Source organism: Capricornis sumatraensis, chromosome 17 (genome assembly GCF_032405125.1).
Source record: "Capricornis sumatraensis isolate serow.1 chromosome 17, serow.2, whole genome shotgun sequence".
Taxonomy (NCBI): domain Eukaryota; kingdom Metazoa; phylum Chordata; class Mammalia; order Artiodactyla; family Bovidae; genus Capricornis; species Capricornis sumatraensis.
The window spans coordinates 51,427,916-51,448,026 of record NC_091085.1 but is presented as its reverse complement, the minus strand read 5'-3'; the positions used below and the strand labels follow the sequence as shown (position 1 = coordinate 51,448,026).

Sequence of the window (20,111 nt, the reverse complement as noted above, 5' to 3'; positions counted from 1 at the left end):
AGAAATTGCTATTCGGGCTTAATGCGCGCTGCACATTCGACACCAGTGGAGAAGCCGAGGAGGCGGGCCATGCTCGGGCAGCTTCCTCCCGCGTCTTAAGTGTCTGATTTCCGAGGGACGCGAGGGCTTGGTCCGTCTCCACGCCCTCTCTGAGCGGTCTGGGGCCGAAGGCTGCCGCGACCCGGGCTCTGCCGGCTCGGGGTCCCACCTGGTGACACCTGCCAGGTGCGCTGGGCGTCTCCGCCCCGCGCCCGGGCTGCTAGGGGACTGATGGGGGTCAGGGAGAGGCGGGATAGGGCGGGGCGCCCGAGGCCACGCCCAGGAGGCGGTGCGCGGGAGCCCCCCAGCCCTTGCTCCCAGCCCTATCGAGCTCCGGGCCATGGCGGCCGCCGAGCCCAAGCCCCCAACGGGGGCGGCCGCGGCCCGACGCCTGGCCCGGAGCTGCTGGTCTGCGTTCTGGGACTACGAGACGCCCAAGGTGATCGTGGTGAAGAACCGGCGTTTGGGCATCGTGTACCGCGCGGTGCAGCTGCTCATCCTGCTCTACTTCGTGTGGTGGGTGCGCACGGGGCCGGGCGCGGGGAGGGGGCGCCTGGCGCGTCCGGCGGGAGGGGATGTCTGGCGCGTCCGGCGGGAGGGGATGTCTGGCGGGTTCACGAGGGTGGGGAGTGCTCGAGGCTAAGGCTTCTCTGAAGTCCCAGGTTGGAGGGGCAGCTCTGGGCTGTGAGCAGGGAGAACGGGTCGCAGGGGGCGGAGAACGCGGGCTGGCCCCTCGGGCCCCCGCAGAGCCTACCCAGCCCTCGAGAGGCGGTGACGCAGCCTCGTTCCCGCCGGAGTCGAACTCATTCGGCATGGGAGACGTCCCAGTCCTGTCCCAGGATCGTCCCGAGAGTCGGCCCTGCCCGTCCGCACAGGTACGTGTTCATCGTGCAGAAGAGCTACCAGGACAGCGAAACGGGCCCCGAGAGCTCCGTTATCACCAAGGTCAAGGGCATCACCTTGTCCGAACACAAAGTGTGGGACGTGGAGGAGTACGTGAAACCACCGGAGGTGCGCAGCCCGGGCCCCGCCCTGCACCCCGCGCACCCTGAGGGTAGGACTGATCGGTGGCCGAGCTGTCCCCGCCGGCCTACCGTCCCTTCTTTCTGAGCCCAGGGAGGCAGCGTATTCAGCATCATCACCAGGATTGAGGTCACCCCCTTCCAGACCCTCGGAACATGCGCCGAGGTGAGGCTGCGTCGAAAGCAGAGCTGGGATGGGAGGGGCCCTGCCTTGTCAGCTGCGCCTGTCCGGCTCCTGAGCAAGCGGTCTCCTCCCTAGAGTATGAGGGTCAGCAACGCCACCTGCGACTCGGACGAGGACTGTGTGGCTGGGCAGCTGGACATGCTGGGAAACGGTCAGTGTGCGCCAACTGGGGGTGGGGGCGAGCCGCGCCCCTCGCCACCTGAGCGCGCGTCTGCCCGCAGGCCTGCGGACTGGGCGCTGCGTACCTTATTACCACGGGTCCTCCAAGACCTGCGAGGTGTCCGCCTGGTGCCCGGTGGAAGACGGGGCCTCAGTCAGGTGTGCGCGCCCGGTGACCCCACCCACCTGGGACCAAACTTCTTCGTTCCTTTCTCCTCACTGACCAGGGGAGTTGGGATGTGTTGGGGGAGGGGGAAGGGAAGGACAGAGCAGCTGGGAGGCTGGGAGAGGCTTTGGAAGGGAAGGGAGACTAAACACGCCCAGTCTGCCTCCTCAGCCAATTTCTCGGTACGATGGCCCCCAATTTCACCATCCTCATCAAGAACAGCATCCACTACCCCAAATTCCACTTCTCCAAGTAAGAGCCATTAGGGTGTGGTGACAAGGGGTGGGAGTTGCCTCTTGGAATGTGTTGTTTGGGGGTGCTTGGCTTCTCAGCATCTGATGCCAGTGGGCCTTGTCCTTAGGGGCAACATTGAGAACCGGAAGGGTGGCTACCTGAAGCACTGCACATTCCATGAGGTCTCTGACCTCTACTGCCCCATTTTCAAGCTGGGGTACATCGTGGAGCAGGCAGGGGAGAACTTCACAGAGCTGGCACACACGGTGAGGGTGCCTGAGAGCGGGCAGGACAATTGTCTGGCCAGGTGCTGGCTGTCACCTGCATACAAAGGGTCTTGTTACAGGGCAGTCCCTTTTCAATTTTGGCCAGCCCCAGCCCTGCTCGGGTAGAGGAAAGAGAAACAAGATCGGCTGACCCATCTGGGTGTGTGGCTGTTGCTAAATTATTGACTCCTGGTCACAGTTGGCTGCTGGGACCCCTTGTGCCTTGGAAGCAGGGCACTCAATAAGCTCCCCTCCCCAGAGTTGCCCTGAGCTGCCTGGGGTGCCCAGAATATGCACCCCATGGGCAACCTCAGGAGGACCCCAGGGCTGTTGAACGTCCCCTGTGAGCCCGTCCTGACCCGTCTTCTGTGTCCACTTCTGGGCAGGGTGGTGTCATCGGGGTCATTATCAACTGGGACTGTGACCTGGACCTTTCAGCGTCAGAGTGCAACCCCAGATACTCCTTCCGGAGGCTGGACCCCAAGCACATCCCAGCCTCATCCGGCTACAACTTCAGGTATCTTGGCCTTCGGATGCTGGTTCCTTGTCTGCCCTGGCTATGGAGGTCTGAGAACCAACAGGGCAGGTGCCTCAAGACCCAGGGATGCCAGCAGTTGATGGTCTTGGAGCCACCCCACTGGGCAATGGGGACACCCCGCTGTCATGCTTCCCAGCGCTCTTGCACCCGGGTCATCCCATCCTATGTACTGACGTGCTTCTGGGTCATTCTGCCCTAGGTTTGCCAAGTATTACAAAATAAATGGCAGCATTACCCGCACACTCATCAAAGCCTATGGGATCCGCATTGATGTCATCGTGCACGGACAGGTAGGCCAGCCCACCCTGCTTACATGGGATCTGGGCTGACCCAGTCTTGGTCTCCCCTACCACAACCCACGCCTCCCTTGGGCCCCACTCCTGACTATCTAAGGTAGTGCCTTTGCCCCCAGGCAGGGAAGTTCAGCCTGATTCCCACCATCATTAACCTGGCCACAGCACTGACCTCCATTGGGGTGGTAAGAAAAGCACACTGGGGTTGGGGATGGGTGTGTGCTGGGGCAAGATGGGGGGCAGGTGCCAGGCCCTCATGCATCTGTCTTGCTGGCCTCAGGGCTCCTTCCTGTGCGACTGGATCTTGCTAACATTCATGAACAAAAACAAGGTCTACAGCCATAAGAAATTTGACAAGGTGTGTACTCCAAGTCACTCCTCAGGCAGCTGGCCTGTGACCCTGGCCCTTGTCTTGGGCCAGGCCCCTCCCCAACCCTATCCCTGCTCTCCAGACCCAGGCCAGGCTGGCCAACTGCAGGGTGAGGGGCAGAGCCAGGCCCGGGCTGTCCCACCCCCATGGCCTTGCCCCACCTCTGCCCTATCTGAGCAGACGGTGGATGCTCCCGAGCGGGGTGCGGGACCAGGGCTTTGCGCCTCCGAGCCTTCCCAACAGGACTGCGTGCTCACAGACGCCCGAGGTTTGGCCCAGCTCTGAGCCTACTTCCACCTTCTGCCACACTGCACTTAAGGCCCCAGGCATGTCAGGGATTCCTGACATCTGAGGCCCCAGTACAGCCCCTGGCTCTCCAGGGCAGCACAGCTGAGACCATGGACATGGGCCCTGCTCATACACCTCAGCAAAACCAGCAACCAAAGGGTCCCCATGCAGCTAGACCGTGGGGTGACATGAATGGGATGACGACTCCTGCTCCATCTTAGCCCCCAACTGTAGGGGCAAGTCCCCACCTCCTCCCTAGCTGCCTTCCTCCCAGGCTCTTTGCTCCTGCCCACCCACCCAGCCCTACCCAGACCTTCTGCTTGCCTCACAGCTAAGAAATCACACATCCACTGTCCAATAAAACTGTGACCAGAACCTTCTAGCCTCATCTTTGGGGGAGAAGCAGCTTGAGGCTCTTGACAAACATACCATGGCAGGTCTGCACCTGGCAGGCAGTGGGTGTGCTTGGTCCTCATCTTCCCCCAGCCAGCTTGGGCGCAGTGTGGATCATCTGCCCCCAAATCCAGTCAGGTTACTATCAGGTCTCACGGGGGGACCAGTGGTGGGGGACATGTAGGCTGAATGCATCCCAACAGCTGGCCTTCAGCTTCCTGTAGGCATCACCCCAGACCCCAAACCTCAAAATAGGGGGAAAAGGGTGGTATGTCTAGAGGAGGAAGAAAGCCAGGAGGCGGGCAATGGGAACTGTTCCCAAGGAAAACAAAAGCTTAGGCTGACACCAAAATGCCCACCCAGAACCCGAGGCTCTATTTAACATGGGGACGGGGGACAGGAGTGGACACAGCAGCAGGGCGAGGTTGGAACAGCTGGCATCAGCCGGATCAGGCCTATGGATAATCTGGTTATGGCCTTGGATGCTACAATGGTCACTCCACTCAGCAGCTCTGACCCAACTTGGCCAGATGGCGGTTTCAGTTTCCCCAGCAACGACAATGACCAGTGCACAGGTCTGAGGAGGCACAGTGCCTCCCACAGATCATTTCACCAGCGACCCTGTCACAACCAAGGTCAGAGCTGGTCTTCCCACCTGCTGACTGGACCAGCACCACTCACTGGAGCCAGCAACCCTCCAAGAAGCCCCCTCACCCCTGAAGATCCTCCTGTGCCTGTGATGTCAGCTCCATGGGCCACTCAGATGCTCAGAGATCCAGCTCTAGTTTTAGAGAAACTGGCTTTTCCAGTTGGGGTTGGGCTGTAGCTCAAGAATTCAGGCCAGGGGCTCAGGTTTCCCATCCCCCACCATGAGAGTGACCCTGGGACCTCCACCACCCCCAAATACCCCGAGCCCCAAAGCTGGCCTCTGAGGGAACCACTGGGAGCTGTGGTGCCCCCACCCTGCTGCAGGGAGGGTGAGCCACACAGCCCCAGCTCCTCACTCCTCTGTGCTCCCCTGGGACTTCTCTGGCTTCGTTTCCAGGAAGGCTGGTTAGTCCTCCTCCCCCACCCAGCCCTAATTTGATTTGATCTCCATCTGGGGGCTGCCGGGCGCCATCACCTTCCAAGCAGAGTCAAGTTTCCTGCAGTCACTGGACCTGGACGTGCCAGTAGGCAACAGCAGTACCCAGCTGACAAACCTAGCTGGACAGACGTCAGTTACTATCCTTCCTTCCAGATACCCAGGCGCAAGCACGCACACACACACAGTAAAGACCAAGGATATGTAGAGGTCAAAGTGTAAATTAGGTAACAGGGACAAATCTACACCAGGCTCCAGAGCCAACAGTGCGGCTTCCACTGCCCACCCGTGTGGGTTTCTGAGTTTATGATTTACATTTAATGTGCTTGCTGGCTTGCCAACTTGACTGGTTTTCTTCTGCTTTCAGTCGCATTTAGTTAAAAATGAGGTGCAGGCAGGCAGTCTTATGTTCTGGGGTTGCTAGAGGAACAGAGGGAGCAACTCCTGCTCAGCAGAGGGTTCCCCGGGCTGCTGGCAGGCAGACTCTCCAACCCAGCTCTGTCCTGGAGGGGAAAACAGCACGGCCCACATCCCTGTGAAGCAACAGGGCCCTGAACAAGCTGATGGTGTCACCTTTTAAAGGTGGCACAGGCCAAGGACCCTTTGCCTCAGGCAGTCAGAGGCTGGGCAGGCCCTTGGGGTCAGAGGTCTCGGACTGACCTGAGGTTGAGGCAAGAACACAGTGGCCTCCATCCTGATAGCATTTCTGTTGCCCTTTTCTCCATCCTCTTCCCCCACCGCTCAGAGCTGAAGCAAAGAACCTTGTGTTGCACATGAAGAAATACTTTTCGAGAATCCAGGTGCTGAATATGCTGTCAGAGTCTGCGATAATGGTGTGCCTCATCCCCTCTGGGGCCCCAGGCCTCCTGCTGTGGTGGTCCCCTCACCGCAGGCGCAGAGGGGGAGGTGCTGGGCCCCTCTGTGGCTGAGCCCCGCCCCTACCCAGCCTTTGTGCCCCCAGCCGTCTCGCTGCTGTTGATGAGGTGACTGCGCCATACACAAACAGCCCAACAGACCTCGCTCTGACCCTGAGTCTCCAGACAGAGGAGCCCAAGCCCCAGAACTCAGTGAATGAGAGACGCCCAGGTGACCGCGGGTTCAGTCAGGATCCCTGGGACACAGCCCACAAGCTGCCAGCGCGGAGTGTAGGACAGCACTACTCCTGGAAGCCGGGGCTGCACACTCCACTCAGGCGCCCCTTCCAGCCCTCTTCAGGGTCTCAGCTCAAACAGAGGACCTCCAAGGGTACCTCAGGGCAGCAAAGGAGTGGGCAGGAAGGGCTGGGGCTACAGCAAGGGGCCGTGCAGCAGCAGCAGAGTGTGTTCATCCAGTGAGAAACCAGCCCTGGGACCCCCTCGCTAGAGACGCTTCCTGGGCCTGAAGAGGGCCACCCTGCTTGAGGCAGGGAACCCCAGAGAGCCGGGAAGTGAAGCTACTTCTTGCTCTGACTGGTGCACGCTTCTGGGCTGTGTGACCTGCTCTCCGAGGGCCGCCCTCCTGGGTGCCCATCTTGGGTGTGGGACACAGGAGCAGAGGACAGGGACACTGCCCAGACTGCTAATGGCCCACTTGGGGGTTCTGAAGCTGCAGCCAATCCAGGGTCTCCCTGAGGTACGACATGCCATAGTGCTGGGCGATGTTCCGGAAGATTCCGATCTGTTCCATGAAGACCTACAGAAACGACCAGTCATAGTGAGACCTAGTCCCAGAGGAGGCACAGGGAGGCAAGGCCAAGGCTCAGAGAGGACAAATGGCCCAGGGTGGGGGAGGGAGGAGAGGGGTGGGCTGCAGGGTTGGCTGTCCACGGGAGCCCCCACCTTAGTGTGGATGGTGAGGGAGAAGCCCCCCGCACAGCTGCAGTACACGGCCATGTTGGTCTCCTTCACACCCCGGCACTTCAGGCAGACCTGCAAGGAGAAGCGGCCCCGTCACAGCCTCCCCGCCCCAGGCCAGAGCCGGCCAGTCACTTGGCACCAGACAGGCTTTTCACCTCAATTACAAATAAAATCTGAGACTTGATATGGGCTTTATCCAAACATGCCAATTGCTTCCCAACACCCTCCCTGTGGATACCTCCCTTTGACTCTGAGTCTGCAGTCCCCTATCCATCACACCAGGCACCAGCTGTTCCCTGCCTGAACCCCAACACCTCCCTTGGGTCTTCACTCCCCCACTGAAGGCTGAAAGCTTCCTTCTTTCACACACACACTGCCTGTCAGTTCTTTACTCTGACCATTACTTGCTTGTCTTGTTTACTGTTTGTCTCCCCCTCCTAGAATAAAGGTCCATGAAGCCAGCAATTGGCCCCTGTAGGTGCCCAACAGATGCTGTTAAGAAAGTCAGCTGGGCCCGTGGATGAGGCCTGACCCAAGAGGTGTCACCTCGGAGGATCAGGCTACAACTTGAGACTTGCGCACACCTCTCATCTCCTATGGGTGCAAACTGCTTACTGATGAGGCCTCCACCTACTGGAGGGGTGGTCAGACTGGTCGCAGACCCAGCACTAGGCCCGCTGCTCACCAGGTCCTGCAGGGTAAAGGCCATCAGCTTCTTCTGTAGGGCTTCCACCAGGGCCATCTCAATGACTGATGAGTCATAGGCAGCCTGACAGTTGGAGCAGAGCCACTGAGGCAGCACGGTCCCATCCTGGACAGACAGGGAAAGGGCCAGGTCACCTTCCTTGGTCCCCAGCGCTGAGAAGAGACGGAGGGATTCTCGAGAAGTGTGCCACCGCGGTCACAGCTCCAGGGCACACTCATCTCCACTGTCATCACCCATGTGATTACCAGGACAAGGTTCTGGCATGTGGCAGCTGAGTGGCCTGAAAAAGGGTGCTTGTTTCTAATTCACATTAGAGTTGGTTGGGGGCCCTGCAGGAACCCCCAATCCACTGAGGCCTGGATATTCTGACTATACCGGCAAGGGGCCTGAGGGGGTCGGCCCACCTGAGAGAAGGAGGGGTCTTTGCACAGGTCCAGGTCCCGGCAGAAGTTACAGTTGTGGCAGATGACCTCAGGGAGCACGTAGGAACGGCAGGGGTCTCGGAACTGGGCCTCCTCTGAAAACTCGCCTACGTCTACCAGGCGCAGCAGGTCTCGGTTTAGCTTGTTCACCTGGTTTGTGACGTTGGTGTCCAGAGACAGGACCTGCCGAGAACAGAGACCGTGTCAGGGACGGCTCCCAGCCCTCCCTGCAGCTGTCTGGACCGGAAAACCCCGCAGCCAGTTCTTTAAGCTACAGTTTCTCAGAAGCATCTCAACTCTTCCTTTTCCTGTTAGAAGCATCAGAGATAAGAAGTGCCTCCTGCCCACCAGTGATTCCCCAAGTTAGGGTCACAGGTGTGGAGGCGCTGCCCCCAGGCCTCGGGGTGTCTGGGACACACCAAAGCATGCTCTACCTGTCACCCCTAGGGATTCCTTCTTCCTCAATGACAGGCAGCCCCAAGTTCACCAGAGCTTTACCATCTCAAATGCAAAGGGGCTGACTTCAGCCTTCCATGGTGGAGGGATTTCCAGGCCAACCCAGAAAAGTCCCTGTAGCACACATGTGCGTTAGAGCCCGCGGTGTGGACACGGGAGGTCCGGCTCCCACTGTGGTGCTGGCAGAGCCATAGGGAGTCATCAAGCTTCCTGTCTGTAAATGAGAGGACAGGATCGACATCTTCCCCAGGCCTCTCCCAGCCCTAAAGCTCCTGTCCTAGCCTAGCACAATGCCAAGAACACAGAACCAAACACCACTTAGAAAACACGTCTCTGAGGGGAGTGTTTATGGTCAATGTGAAGCAAAGTGGGTGAATTTGAAAGTATATTTATAATGAGGATCAGTGGCCTATTGGGAAGTATTGTTTAAAATATATATACATTATACACATCACTTACATAGGGAGAACACTGGACTTAATTAAGAGACAAAAAAATGAAAGTGAATTTACCAAACATGAAGGAAGAAGTAATACTGTTCTATAGACAGTATCTTCCAGAAAACATAAGAGGGAGAACACTGCTAACTTCACCTGGAAGGCCAGCATCATCTAGGTACCAACACCAGACAAAGACTGTGTAAGGTAACTACTGATTCTCATGTGCACAGACTCAAATATCCTCAACAAAATAAGAGCAAATTGAGCCCACTGATATTTTGACCAAGTGGGACTTACCCCCAGAATGCAAGGCTGGATCAACACTAGAAAATCAGTGCAATTCACCATATCATCAACAGACTAACAAACAAAAGCCAATATGATCATTTCAACTGAGGGAGAAAAAGTCCTTAACAAAATTCAGCAACCATCCTTGATTAAAACTCTCAGGATGGGACTTCTTTGGGGGTCCAGTGGTTAAGACTCTGTGGTTCCAAAAACAGAACTATAGACCAATGGAACAAAATAGGAAGTCCAAAAATAAACCCATGCCCCTCTGGGTACCTTATTTTTGACAAAGGAGGCAAGAATATACATTGAGGCAAAGATAGCCTCTTCAATAAGTGGTGCTAAGAAAACTGGACAGCTGCATGTAAAAGAATGAAATTAAAACACTTTCTAACACCATACACAAAGGTAAACTCAAAATGGATTAAAGACCTACATATAAGACCAGAAACTATAAAACTCTTACAGGAAAACAGGCAAAATACTCAATGACATAAAGTAGGATCCTGTTATGATCCACCTCCTAGAGTAATGGAAATAAAAGCAAAAGTAAACAAGGGGGACCTAATTAAAAGCTTTTGCACAGCAAAGGAAACTATAAACAAGGTGAAAAGAACCCTCCAAATGGGAGAAAATAGCAAATGAAACAGCTGACAAAGGATTAATTTCCAAAATATACAAGCAGCTTATAGAACTCAATACCAGAAAAACAAACAACCCAATCAAAAAGTGGGAAAAAGACCTAAATAGACATTTCTCCAAAGAAGACATACAACATGAAAAGATGCTCAATATCACTCATTACTAGAGAACGCAAATCAAAACTACAATGAGATATGACCTCACACTGGTTAGAATGGCCATCATCAAAAAGTTTACAAACAATAAATGCTGGAGAGGGTGTGGAGAAAAGGGAACCCTCTTGCACTGTTGGTGGGAATGTAAATTGATACAGCCACTATGGAAGATGGTATGGAGATTCCTTAAAAAAAAACTAGGAATAAAATCACCATATGACCCAGCAATCCCACTCCTAGGCATACAACCTGAGGAAATCAAAATTGAAAAAAGACACATGTACCCCAATCGCAGCACTATTTACAACAGGTAGAACATGGAAGCAACCTAGCTGTCCATCAACAGATGAATGCATAAAGAAGTTGTGGTACAAATAAACAATGGAATATCACTCAGCCATAAAAAGGAACACATTTGAGTCATTTCTAATGAGGTGGATGAACCTAGAGCCTATTATACAGAGTGAATTAAGTTAGAAAGAGAAAGATAAATATTGTATACTAACATGGGCTGCTGTCTATGGGGTCGCACAGAGTCAGACATGACTGAAGCGACTTAGCAGCAGCAGCAGTAATGCATATATATGGATCTAAAAAGATGGTTCCAAAGAATTTCTCTGCAGGGCAGCAATGAAGAAAGACACAGAGAACAGACTTATGGACAACTGGAAAGGGGAGGAGAGGGTGAGATGTATGGAAAGAGGAGGAGAGGGTGAGATGTATGGATAGAGTAACATGGAAACTTACATTACCATATGTAAAATAGATAGCCAATGGGAATTTGCTGTATGGTTCAGGGAACTCAAACAGGGGCTCTGTATCAACCTAGAGGGGAGGGATGAGGAGGGAGATGGGAGGGAGGTTCAAGATGGAGGGGACATATGTATGGCTGATTCATGTTGAGGTTTGACGGAAAATAACAAAATTCTGTAAAGCAATTATCCTTCAATTAAAAAACAAATAAAAAATTTAAAAATCCATAAGAAAGAAAAAGACTGCTTCCACTGCAGGGGGCACAGACTGGATCCCTGGTCAGGGAACTAAGTACCACATGCCGCAAGATGCGGCCGAAAAACAAACTCACTCTCAGGAAATGACCATTATCAAGGCACCAAGGAACTTTCTCAACCTGCTTCAGGGTGTCCCTTCAACAGTCTACAGAGGTTTTTTTTTTTAATGGAAATTGATATACTGATTTGAAATTCGTAAGGAAAGGCAAATTAAGTCAAAATAATTTGAAAAAAAGAATAAAGATAAAGCATTCACACTACCTGGTTTTAAAACTTATTGATAAAGTTACAGAAATTAAGACAGTGTGGTGTTTTAGAATAGAGAGACATATAAACCCAGAAACAGATGCATATACATATACAGCCAGTTAAGCTTTGAAAAAAGCACAAACATAATTACATGGAGAAAGGCTAATTTTTTAACAAATAGTGCTTGAATAATTGGATATGCTTATGCATAAATATGAAAGTGTTAGTCACTCAGTTGTGAGTGACTCTTTGAGACCTCTCCCTTCTCCAGGGGGTCTTCCCAACCCAGGGATCAAACCCAGGTTTCCCACATTGCAGGCGGATCCTTTACCAGCTGAGCCACAAGGGAAGCCCAAGAATACTGGAGTGGGTAGCCTATCCCTTCTCCAGCAGATCTTCCTGACCCAGGAATCGAACCAGGGTTTCCTGCATTGCAGGCAGATTCTTTATCAACTGAGCTATCAGGGAAGCCCAAGTAGTATTAGGGAAATGCAAGTTAAAAACATGATGATATACCACTACACATCTATTTGGACAGATAAAACCTTGAAAATGAACAAAGTTCCAGTGGTGTGTGGAGCAGCTGGACTATAGTCACTCACCACCGATGAGAATGCAAAACAGAGACACCATACAAAACACGATATGACCCAGCAATTCCCCTGCTGGGTTTTTACTCGAGAGAAATGAAACTTATGTTCACACAAAAACCTATATGAGAATGTTTATAGTGGCTTCATTGACAGTCACCCCTAAGCGCAAACAATCTGAATGTCCTTTAATCGGGGAGCTATGGTCCTCCCATACAATGGAGCACTACTCAGCAATGGAAAGGAACAAGCGCCGACATGGAGGAACCCCAGGTGCATTTTGCTCAGTGAAGGAAATCAGACCTAAAAGGCCACATGACCAACCACTCCACTCATGTGGCATTCTGGAAGAGGTTTCAACGCAGGGACAGAAGACAGATTGGTAGTTCTAGGGATGCAGGTGAGAGGAGAGGCTGAGTCCCAAGGGGAAGCACATGGAAAAACTCTCAGGGGTGGAGAACGTTCTGTACTTTGCTGTTGGTGGCCAGTTCACATATCCATATGTGAAAACACAAACTGCACTTCACAGAGAAAAATTTTAAAAGTAAATAAACATAGGGACATGGGGGCTTCCCTGGTGGCTCAGTGGTAAAGAATCTGCCTGCCAATGTAGTAGACACGGGTTCAATCCCTGATTCGGGAAGATCCCACATGCTGAAGAGCAGTAAGCCTGTAAGCCACAACTACCGAGCCTGTGCTCTAGAGCTCAGGAGCTACAACAGCTGAGCCTTTGGGCCACAAGTACTGAAGGCTGTGTGCTCTAGAGCCTATGTTCTGCAATGAGAGAAGCTGCCATAAAGAGAAGCCTTTGCACTGCAATAAAGAATAGCCCCTGCTCACCTCAACTCAAGAAAGCCCAAAGAGCAATGAAGACTCAACACAGCCATAATACATACAATTATAAAAATAAAAAACAAACATAGAGACAGACAGATCAGCACGTACCAGGGGTGGGGAACTTTGGAGGATGATGTATGACTCTGTATCCTGACTGTGGTGGTGAATACGTGACTGGCTGCCCCATGAAATGCACTCTAAAAATGGTGGATTTCACTGTATGTAAATTATACTTTAATAAAAATAGAACTTAAAAATTCTGAAGTCTACCAAGGAGTTAAAGTGTTATATTAAGCCATTTCTTAACCACCATGAGAGTCACTTGATCACTGTGAAACAGAGTGCTGGGAGGTAACTTAATGGACAGTAAAGTCCTCTGTAAGGGGACGCCTGCCAGGTCCTTATCTGGTAACATTATCCCTCGTTTGAATCAGCCTACCTTTCCCAGAAGGCATTCAGCGTGCGGGCAAGCTCTCCTCTTAGGTTCCACAGCAGCCTGGATGCTGTGGGTGCCCTGTCCAGTTCCTGGTCTGGCCCACCAGCCTCACGTGACCCATAAGCTGGCTCTGCCGTCCCTCTGCTCACCTTTCGCCAGCACCGCCCTGTCACCCCTCCTCCCAGGGGCTCTGTATCCTCTCTGCCCGGACTTCATTCTTCCATCAGATCCACCCACTGCCAGGGCCTCCCGGTCCTTGTGGTCTCAGCCCAGGACCCACCAGAGGTCCTTTCTCACCTGCCCCTGCCCTGAACTCACCCCTTGGCACCTGTGCTCTCTGAGCTCACCTGTGCCCTCCAGGGGACTGTGAGCTTTGTGAGGACAGGGGTCTTTCCCATAGCGACTGCACAGACTGGGTGCAGTGGGTGTTTGTGGAATAGAGGAGTGACTTGCACACACGTCAGTGGGAGTGTCCTCACCTTGCACACGTATTTGATGAATTCCAAAGCAGGGTTATTAAGCAGCAGGTGAGAACCAGGGAGGACAGGAAACATTTCTGAGAGCTCAGTAGAGTTCCGAGAGCCTGTGACTTTCTTCTGAATCTTCTGCGTGATGGTGAAGAAGTTCTGAGTGAGTTCGTTTGCCACATAATCTTGTGAGAAGGTGATCATTCCTGCGAAGAGAAGCAACATGGCGCCTGCTCCCTACCTCGCACGGCAACAGGACACCAAGGGAAGGAGATGGGGACCCTGAGAAGCACATACTGGTGGCCTCACACAGCAAGGGTGCTCACCAGGAAGGGCTCCGGCCTCCCCCTGGGCCTCCTGGGAGAGCTGGCTGGCTCCCCTCCTCCTCACGGGGGTGCTCCCTGGGGTGCTGCGCCTCAGTTCCTCCTTCATGCTGTGGTACACGGCCACGATGTATGCTGCAGAGAGAGGGCAGGGTCAGGCCACAGGCCAAGAGAGTCGGCGACGCCTCACACATCCCAGAATCCGGGGGTACCCTGTGGCTGGTCCCGCTGCTAGCCAGACGAGGCTGAAATGTCATTATTGGTGATGATTCTATTTGCTGCACTGAGATGAGCCAGAGTCAATTAGACAAATGGGAACAATCAGAGCACTCACTGATGCCCCGGTTCATGCTTAGAGAGACTGCTGCACAGCTGAGGCAGCAAGTACCAACCTTCACACCAACTGGTGCAAAAGAGGGCTCACCTTGCCTCTCGGGGTCAACACACTTCTCCAAAAACTCCACGGGTCCACTCGTTCCAAAAGAGAACTTGAGAAGGCAAAGAACTCAAATATAAATTGACAGGGGATAAAATAATCATAAACAGAACTCCCTCTGTCTGTCGCTGTATACATAGATGTACCTGTATCTATGTCTGCTGATAATTTATGATGCTCTTCACCAACTATTCTATTCTAATGATTAGTTCTGAATTACAATGGGTACTTAACTTCTCATTTCTTTTTCACATCAACCTAAATAACTTGGTTTGGAAACACTAAACTTTTATTTCTTTTTTTAAATTTTGATTGGAGTATAGTTAATTTACCATGTGGTGTTAATAATGACCACTAAGATCATGGCATCCGGTCCCATCACTTCATGGGAAATAGATGGGGAAACATTGGAAACAGTGTCAGACTTTATTTTTTGGGGCTCCAAAATCACTGCAGATGGTGACTGCAGCCATGAAATTAAAAGACGCTTACTCCTTGGAAGAAAACTTATGACCAGCCTAGATAGGATATTCAAAAGCAGAGACATTACTTTGCCGACTAAGGTCCGTCTAGTCAAGGCTATGGTTTTTCCTGTGGTCATGTATGGATGTGAGAGTTGGACTGTGAAGAAGGCTGAGTGCCGAAGAATTGATGCTTTTGAACTGTGGTGTTGGAGAAGACTCTTGCGAGTCCCTTGGACTGCAAGGAGATCCAACCAGTCCATTCTGAAGGAGACCAGCCCTGGGATTTCTTTGGAAGGAATGATGCTGAAGCTGAAACTCCAGTACTCTGGCCACCTCATGAGAACAGTTGACTCACTGGAAAAGACTCTGATGCTGGGAGGGATTGGAGGCAGGAGGAGAAGGGGACGACAGAGGATGAGATGGCTGGATGGCATCACTGACTCAATGGACGTGAACCTGAGTGAACTCCGGGAGTTGGTGACGGACAAGGAGGCCTGGCGTGCTGCAGTTCATGGGGTCGCAAAGAGATGGACACGACTGAGCAACTTAACTGAACTGAATGCCTTTAGCCCCAAATGAAATATAGGGGTTTCTCACACTGGAAGTTGAGCCTCAGAGACCAGCCAGTGGGGCAGTTGATTTAGGAGTATCTAAACTCCTCTACATGGGATCTCCTTTAGTCACTGTAAGTGTACATGCACAACCTCGGGGGTGGGACTATGAAGCCTTTGTGATGCCCCAGGGCAGCCTTCCTCACCATGGGGTTCTGTGAGAGGTCTGGGGCCTGGGCAGAGCCCGAGGGTCTTCTTTCTGCCTCTCGCAGTGCTATGCAGCCAGGGCACGCACGCTGGGCAAGCTCCCACCAGGGCCACATTATTCCCACCGCGTGACTCAGATGTGATGGTGAGTGTGGACCACTCACCTGAAACGATCATGAGGAAGTAGCTCTGGCAGGAGGCTGCCTGGGGCAGGAACTGCAGGATGTTCCAGTTGTTTTCCAGCAAGTCCTCGACATCCAGTTCCTGTGCGTCTCCCTCATCCTCCTTCTCCTCCTCGTCCTCCTCCTCCTCCTCCTCGGGATCCCCCCGCTCTGCTCTGCCCTCTTCTGGGGAGTCCTGCTTTGACACAAAGACAATCCCAGTAACGTCTGCCCACATTGGCACCGCATGGTGGGGAGTGTCCCAGTCTGTCTCATGTCCTGTTCACCTAGTCGTTCCAGCCCCTGAGCCCAAAAGAGATTCCTGCAGGATGGCTCCAAGAACAAGGTCATGTACAGAATGAGCCTGGTACATTCTCAGTAAGCTGCTGCCTGTTCCTTTCATTTGCTGTTTCACAGGATTCACTTTAAAATTATTCAATTCCCACTTCTCAGGAAGGGAAGAATCAAGGGTGCTTCCTGGGTGACCACCTCTCTTGTTGAGTTTCGGATCTCTTCCTGGGACGGCCACAGTTCTGAGAATGGATCCTTAGGTAGGTTGATAAGGAGTCCAGGACCCTCAAGGAGAAAGGGGTCTGGGGCTCTCAAGAAGGGGCAAAGGACAAACAATTTTCTCTACACTGCTTTGTCTCAGTCAATATAACAATGTATCTTGCTCCTTAACAAGAGCCTTCTGACTAATCTTGTTATCTTTAGACATATGCTGTGGGAGTGGGTCTGGTAAGACCTCTCTATTGTTAGTTCTAATCCTATTATCTTATATTGAGGGAGTGGGTCTGGTAAGACCCTTTACTGTAATAATGTATATAGCTCCCTTGCTAAGACTAGTGAGGGGAGCACTCTCCATCCCCTTCTGATGTCTATGTCAGAAGCTTTCTCTGTCCCTTTTTCACTTTAATTGAACTCTGCTACACAAAAGCTCTTGAGTGATCAAGCCTGGTCCCTGGTTCCAAAACGAAATCCTCTTTGGAGATCACGAATCTGACATGGTAAGCTATCAGTTCTACCAAAGATCTAGTTCTGGTGGACGCCCCCTGCCACCCCCCGACTAAGGTCCCCTTTCTATACAGCACCTTTCATTTCAACATCTGAACTCTGACAGCCACCATCCTTATTAAGAACAGCAACCACTCCTGCCTTCCCCTATTCGTCTACATGACCTGCACTTCCTTCCCTTGCATGTGGTCTCAGTGAACCTCCCAATCCTAGCACCAAGGGCAGCCTTTCCTTCTGGTCTCCTCTCAGCAGATGGTGACTTCCTTCTGGGGGTGCTCTCCTTTTGACACCTGAGGCCCCACCCACTGGTAGCTTCCTCCGTGGGGACCTGCCCTGGGGGAGCTGTCCTCTCAACTCATACTTACCCCCAGGTGATCTCACCAGCCCCAACTGCCAGGCTCACAGATGACCCCAAGTTTCACGGCCCCCTACCCAAGACACACAGTCACTACCCGACCCCTGCGTCTCCACCTGTGCACATTAAGCAAACAACAGGGGCAGCAAACACCATGTGCCCCAGATAAGCACAGCTCCCTTCTCCCCACACTTGCTCTCTTGCCCCGTCCATTGGGGTTTACACACCCAGACACAGCTCCCTCACACACAACCTACATGCTCAGACATCACCCCTGTGTCCCAAGCATCACCCCACTGGCCTGTTCACACCCTCTTCAATACCCACCTGGGTCATTCTCCCTGACCCTACCTTGCCCTGCATCCTTCTCTGGGCCGACACTAACTGGGCTCCACTTAGACCTTGACATCCTGCAGTAATGTCCACTCAGGACCCAAGTGGAAGTCAGGCCCTGACACTTGCCCATTCAGAATCTCCCCGTCAATAAAAGCCAAGTCTCCATCACAGCCCTAGGGCCCAAGTGGCCTGGTCCCAGCCAGCTCTTTGTCCACATCTGTGACCACTGACCCTGCCTGTGCCATAACTCAGGCAGCTTCACATCTCGGTCCCATCACCTCCTCGGAGGACTCCTAGACCCCCCATCCACATTGGCCCCTGCCCCAGGACTCTCTGCCTACCAGCTTTGTCTACCCTGAGCCCTTACTGTTGTCGACACTGCCGTATACATCTACTTGTCTGCTTGTTCATGATCCTTTCTCTTACAGACTTCATGATGCTCACTGCTGCATGACTGGGGCCTAGAACCGTGCCTGGAACTCGGCTTGTGACCATCAAGTGTGCACTGAAGGGACAACGTGGACCCTTCAAGTTGCTTCAGATTCCAGCCTCAGCTCTCCAAGACTGGTTACCTCTTACCTGTCCACAGTGAATCCTAGATGGAACAGTTCCTTTGATTCCACCATAATTAGAGGGATCCATCCAGAGAAGAAACTCCCAGCATCGAGAAAAGGAAATTGTCAAAGAATGGAAGATCTCTTTAGAGTGGATGCTAAAAAGAAACAAGACAGAATCGCTTAAATGAAATCAGTAGTCTTCCCCTTTTACTCTACTTTCCTTTTTTTATTATCTACTCACCCTCTACTTATTTAAAAATGAATTTAAAGTGGATTCACATTTTATCATCCCTCAGGCTTTCTAGGGAAAATGACTGGTGTGGACACTATGGAGAACAGTATGGAGGTTCCTTAAAAAACTAAAAATGGAGTTACCATATAATCCTGCAATCTCACTCCTGGGCATATAGCCAGAGAAAACATGGTTCTAAAGAACACATGCAACCAAAGTTCATTGCAGCACTGTTTACAACAGCCAAGACATGGAAGCAACCTAAATGTCCATCCATCAACAGAGGAATGGATAAAGATGTGGTACATACAGACAGTGGAATATTACTCAGCCATAAAGAGAATGAAATAATGCCATTTACAGGAACATGAATGGACCTAGAGATTGTCATGATGAGGGAAGTATGTGACAGAAGGAGAAATATCATATGACATCTGTTATATGCAGAATCTAAAAAGAAATGATGCAAATGAACATATTTACAAAACAGTGACAGACTCACAGACTTAAGAGAACCAACTTATGGTTGCTGGGCCTAAGAGCTGGGAGAAGGGAAGTTAGGGAGCTTGGTTGGGAGAGACATGTACACACTACATTTAAAATGGATAACCAACAAGGACCTACTGTATAGCACAGAGAATTATGTTCAATGTTATGTGGCAGACTGTATGGGAGGGGAGTTTGGGGGAGAATGGATACATGTATATGTATGGCTGAGTCTCTTTGCTATCTACATGAAACTATCACAATATTGTTAATTGGCTACACTCCAATATAAAACAAAAATTTCAAAAACAAATAAAATAAAAATGAATTTAAGATGGATTCACGTTTTATTATCTCTCAAGCTTCCTAGGGAAGATGATGATAAACACAATACTGAGGAGACAGCTGAGTTCACCAGGAGGGGGAAACAGGGAGCAGTGCGGAGAGAATGACAGGTGAGAGCTGCAGAGGGGACCCCGGGAGTACTGTGGCTCGTCCTCCAGCACTTAGCAGAGCACAGACCACACTCGTGTGTGAGAAAATCACACCAGCCTCGAGCACCTGCTCCCACCAGTGTCACAGCCTCATACACAGGGGCATGTGGGGCTGTGCTCACAGAAATCTTGCTTCAACAGAGGTAATAATGAGCCCTAGACTAAACATTGCTCTGGCTCTGACTATAAATCTCAATAAATACCTAAAAGGATCAAATTGTTTTCAAGTAACATAAAGCTCAACAATATTTACAGGAATGCAAAAGTAGCTAACAGACAAGCCAAGGTTCTTAACGTCTGGCATCCAGTCCTGCATCACCAGGTGTGCAAAGAAGCAGAGAAACACAACAAATGAGAAGAATCTATCAGTTGAAAACAAATCAGAGTTGACATAGATATTATAACGAGCAGAAAAGAACATTAGAACAGTTATAATTGTACAGTTATTATAATTGTATTTCATGTGTTAAAAAAAACTAGAAAGAAGATTGAACATGTTAAGCAGACTCTAGAAATGTAGGAGACCCAAATCAAGCTTCCAGAGATGAAAACTGTCGTGTCCAAAATGAAAAATATACTGGATGGGATTAATGGCAGATAAAACACTCCAGAAGGTCAGTGAACTTAAAAGATAAAACAACAGAAACTTATCCAAAAAGAAACACAAAGAGGAAAAAAGGACTTCCAAAAAATATCTATCTAGGGGCTTCCCTGGTAGCTCAGTGGTAAGGAATCTGACAGACAACACAGGAGACATGGGTTTCATCCCTGGTCGGTAAGATCCCACACACTGCAGAGCAACAAGGCCCGTGTACCACAGCTACTGAGCTTGTGGTTTAGAGCCTGAGAGCCGCAATTACTGAGCCCATGAGCCACAACTACTGAAGCTGGTGCACCCTAGAGCCTGCTCCACAACAAGAGAAACC

The 20,111-nt window shown here is 51.6% G+C and overlaps 2 protein-coding genes across 3 annotated transcripts in view; one reads left to right on the top strand and one right to left on the bottom strand.

The window, feature by feature from the left end:
- Positions 1-379: 379 nt before the first annotated feature.
- On the top strand, positions 380-3,556 carry P2RX2 (purinergic receptor P2X 2). 2 transcript variants are annotated; one of them, XM_068989912.1, is made up of 12 exons: positions 380-555; positions 915-1,050; positions 1,156-1,227; positions 1,321-1,396; positions 1,467-1,563; positions 1,742-1,822; positions 1,932-2,070; positions 2,457-2,587; positions 2,808-2,898; positions 3,021-3,086; positions 3,182-3,259; positions 3,452-3,556. In XM_068989912.1, exons 1-12 carry the CDS (start codon positions 380-382, stop codon positions 3,554-3,556), a joined length of 1,248 nt encoding a protein of 415 aa, XP_068846013.1. The 2 variants fall into 2 exon arrangements, with proteins under 2 accessions (XP_068846013.1, XP_068846014.1); XM_068989913.1 differs by lacking the exons at positions 3,182-3,259; positions 3,452-3,556 and having other exon boundaries at positions 3,002-3,055.
- A 3,037-nt stretch (positions 3,557-6,593) lies between these two features.
- POLE (DNA polymerase epsilon, catalytic subunit) overlaps positions 6,594-20,111 on the bottom strand; it is a 54,980-nt gene continuing 41,462 nt past the window's right edge. The window contains exons 42-49 of the mRNA XM_068990026.1: positions 17,996-18,128; positions 15,715-15,910; positions 13,896-14,027; positions 13,582-13,775; positions 7,982-8,182; positions 7,557-7,682; positions 6,854-6,943; positions 6,594-6,707 (exon numbers count right to left, since the gene is read on the bottom strand). Of these exons, the coding sequence (XP_068846127.1) occupies positions 6,594-6,707; positions 6,854-6,943; positions 7,557-7,682; positions 7,982-8,182; positions 13,582-13,775; positions 13,896-14,027; positions 15,715-15,910; positions 17,996-18,128 (1,186 nt within the window). The remainder of the gene's footprint in view (positions 6,708-6,853; positions 6,944-7,556; positions 7,683-7,981; positions 8,183-13,581; positions 13,776-13,895; positions 14,028-15,714; positions 15,911-17,995; positions 18,129-20,111) is intronic.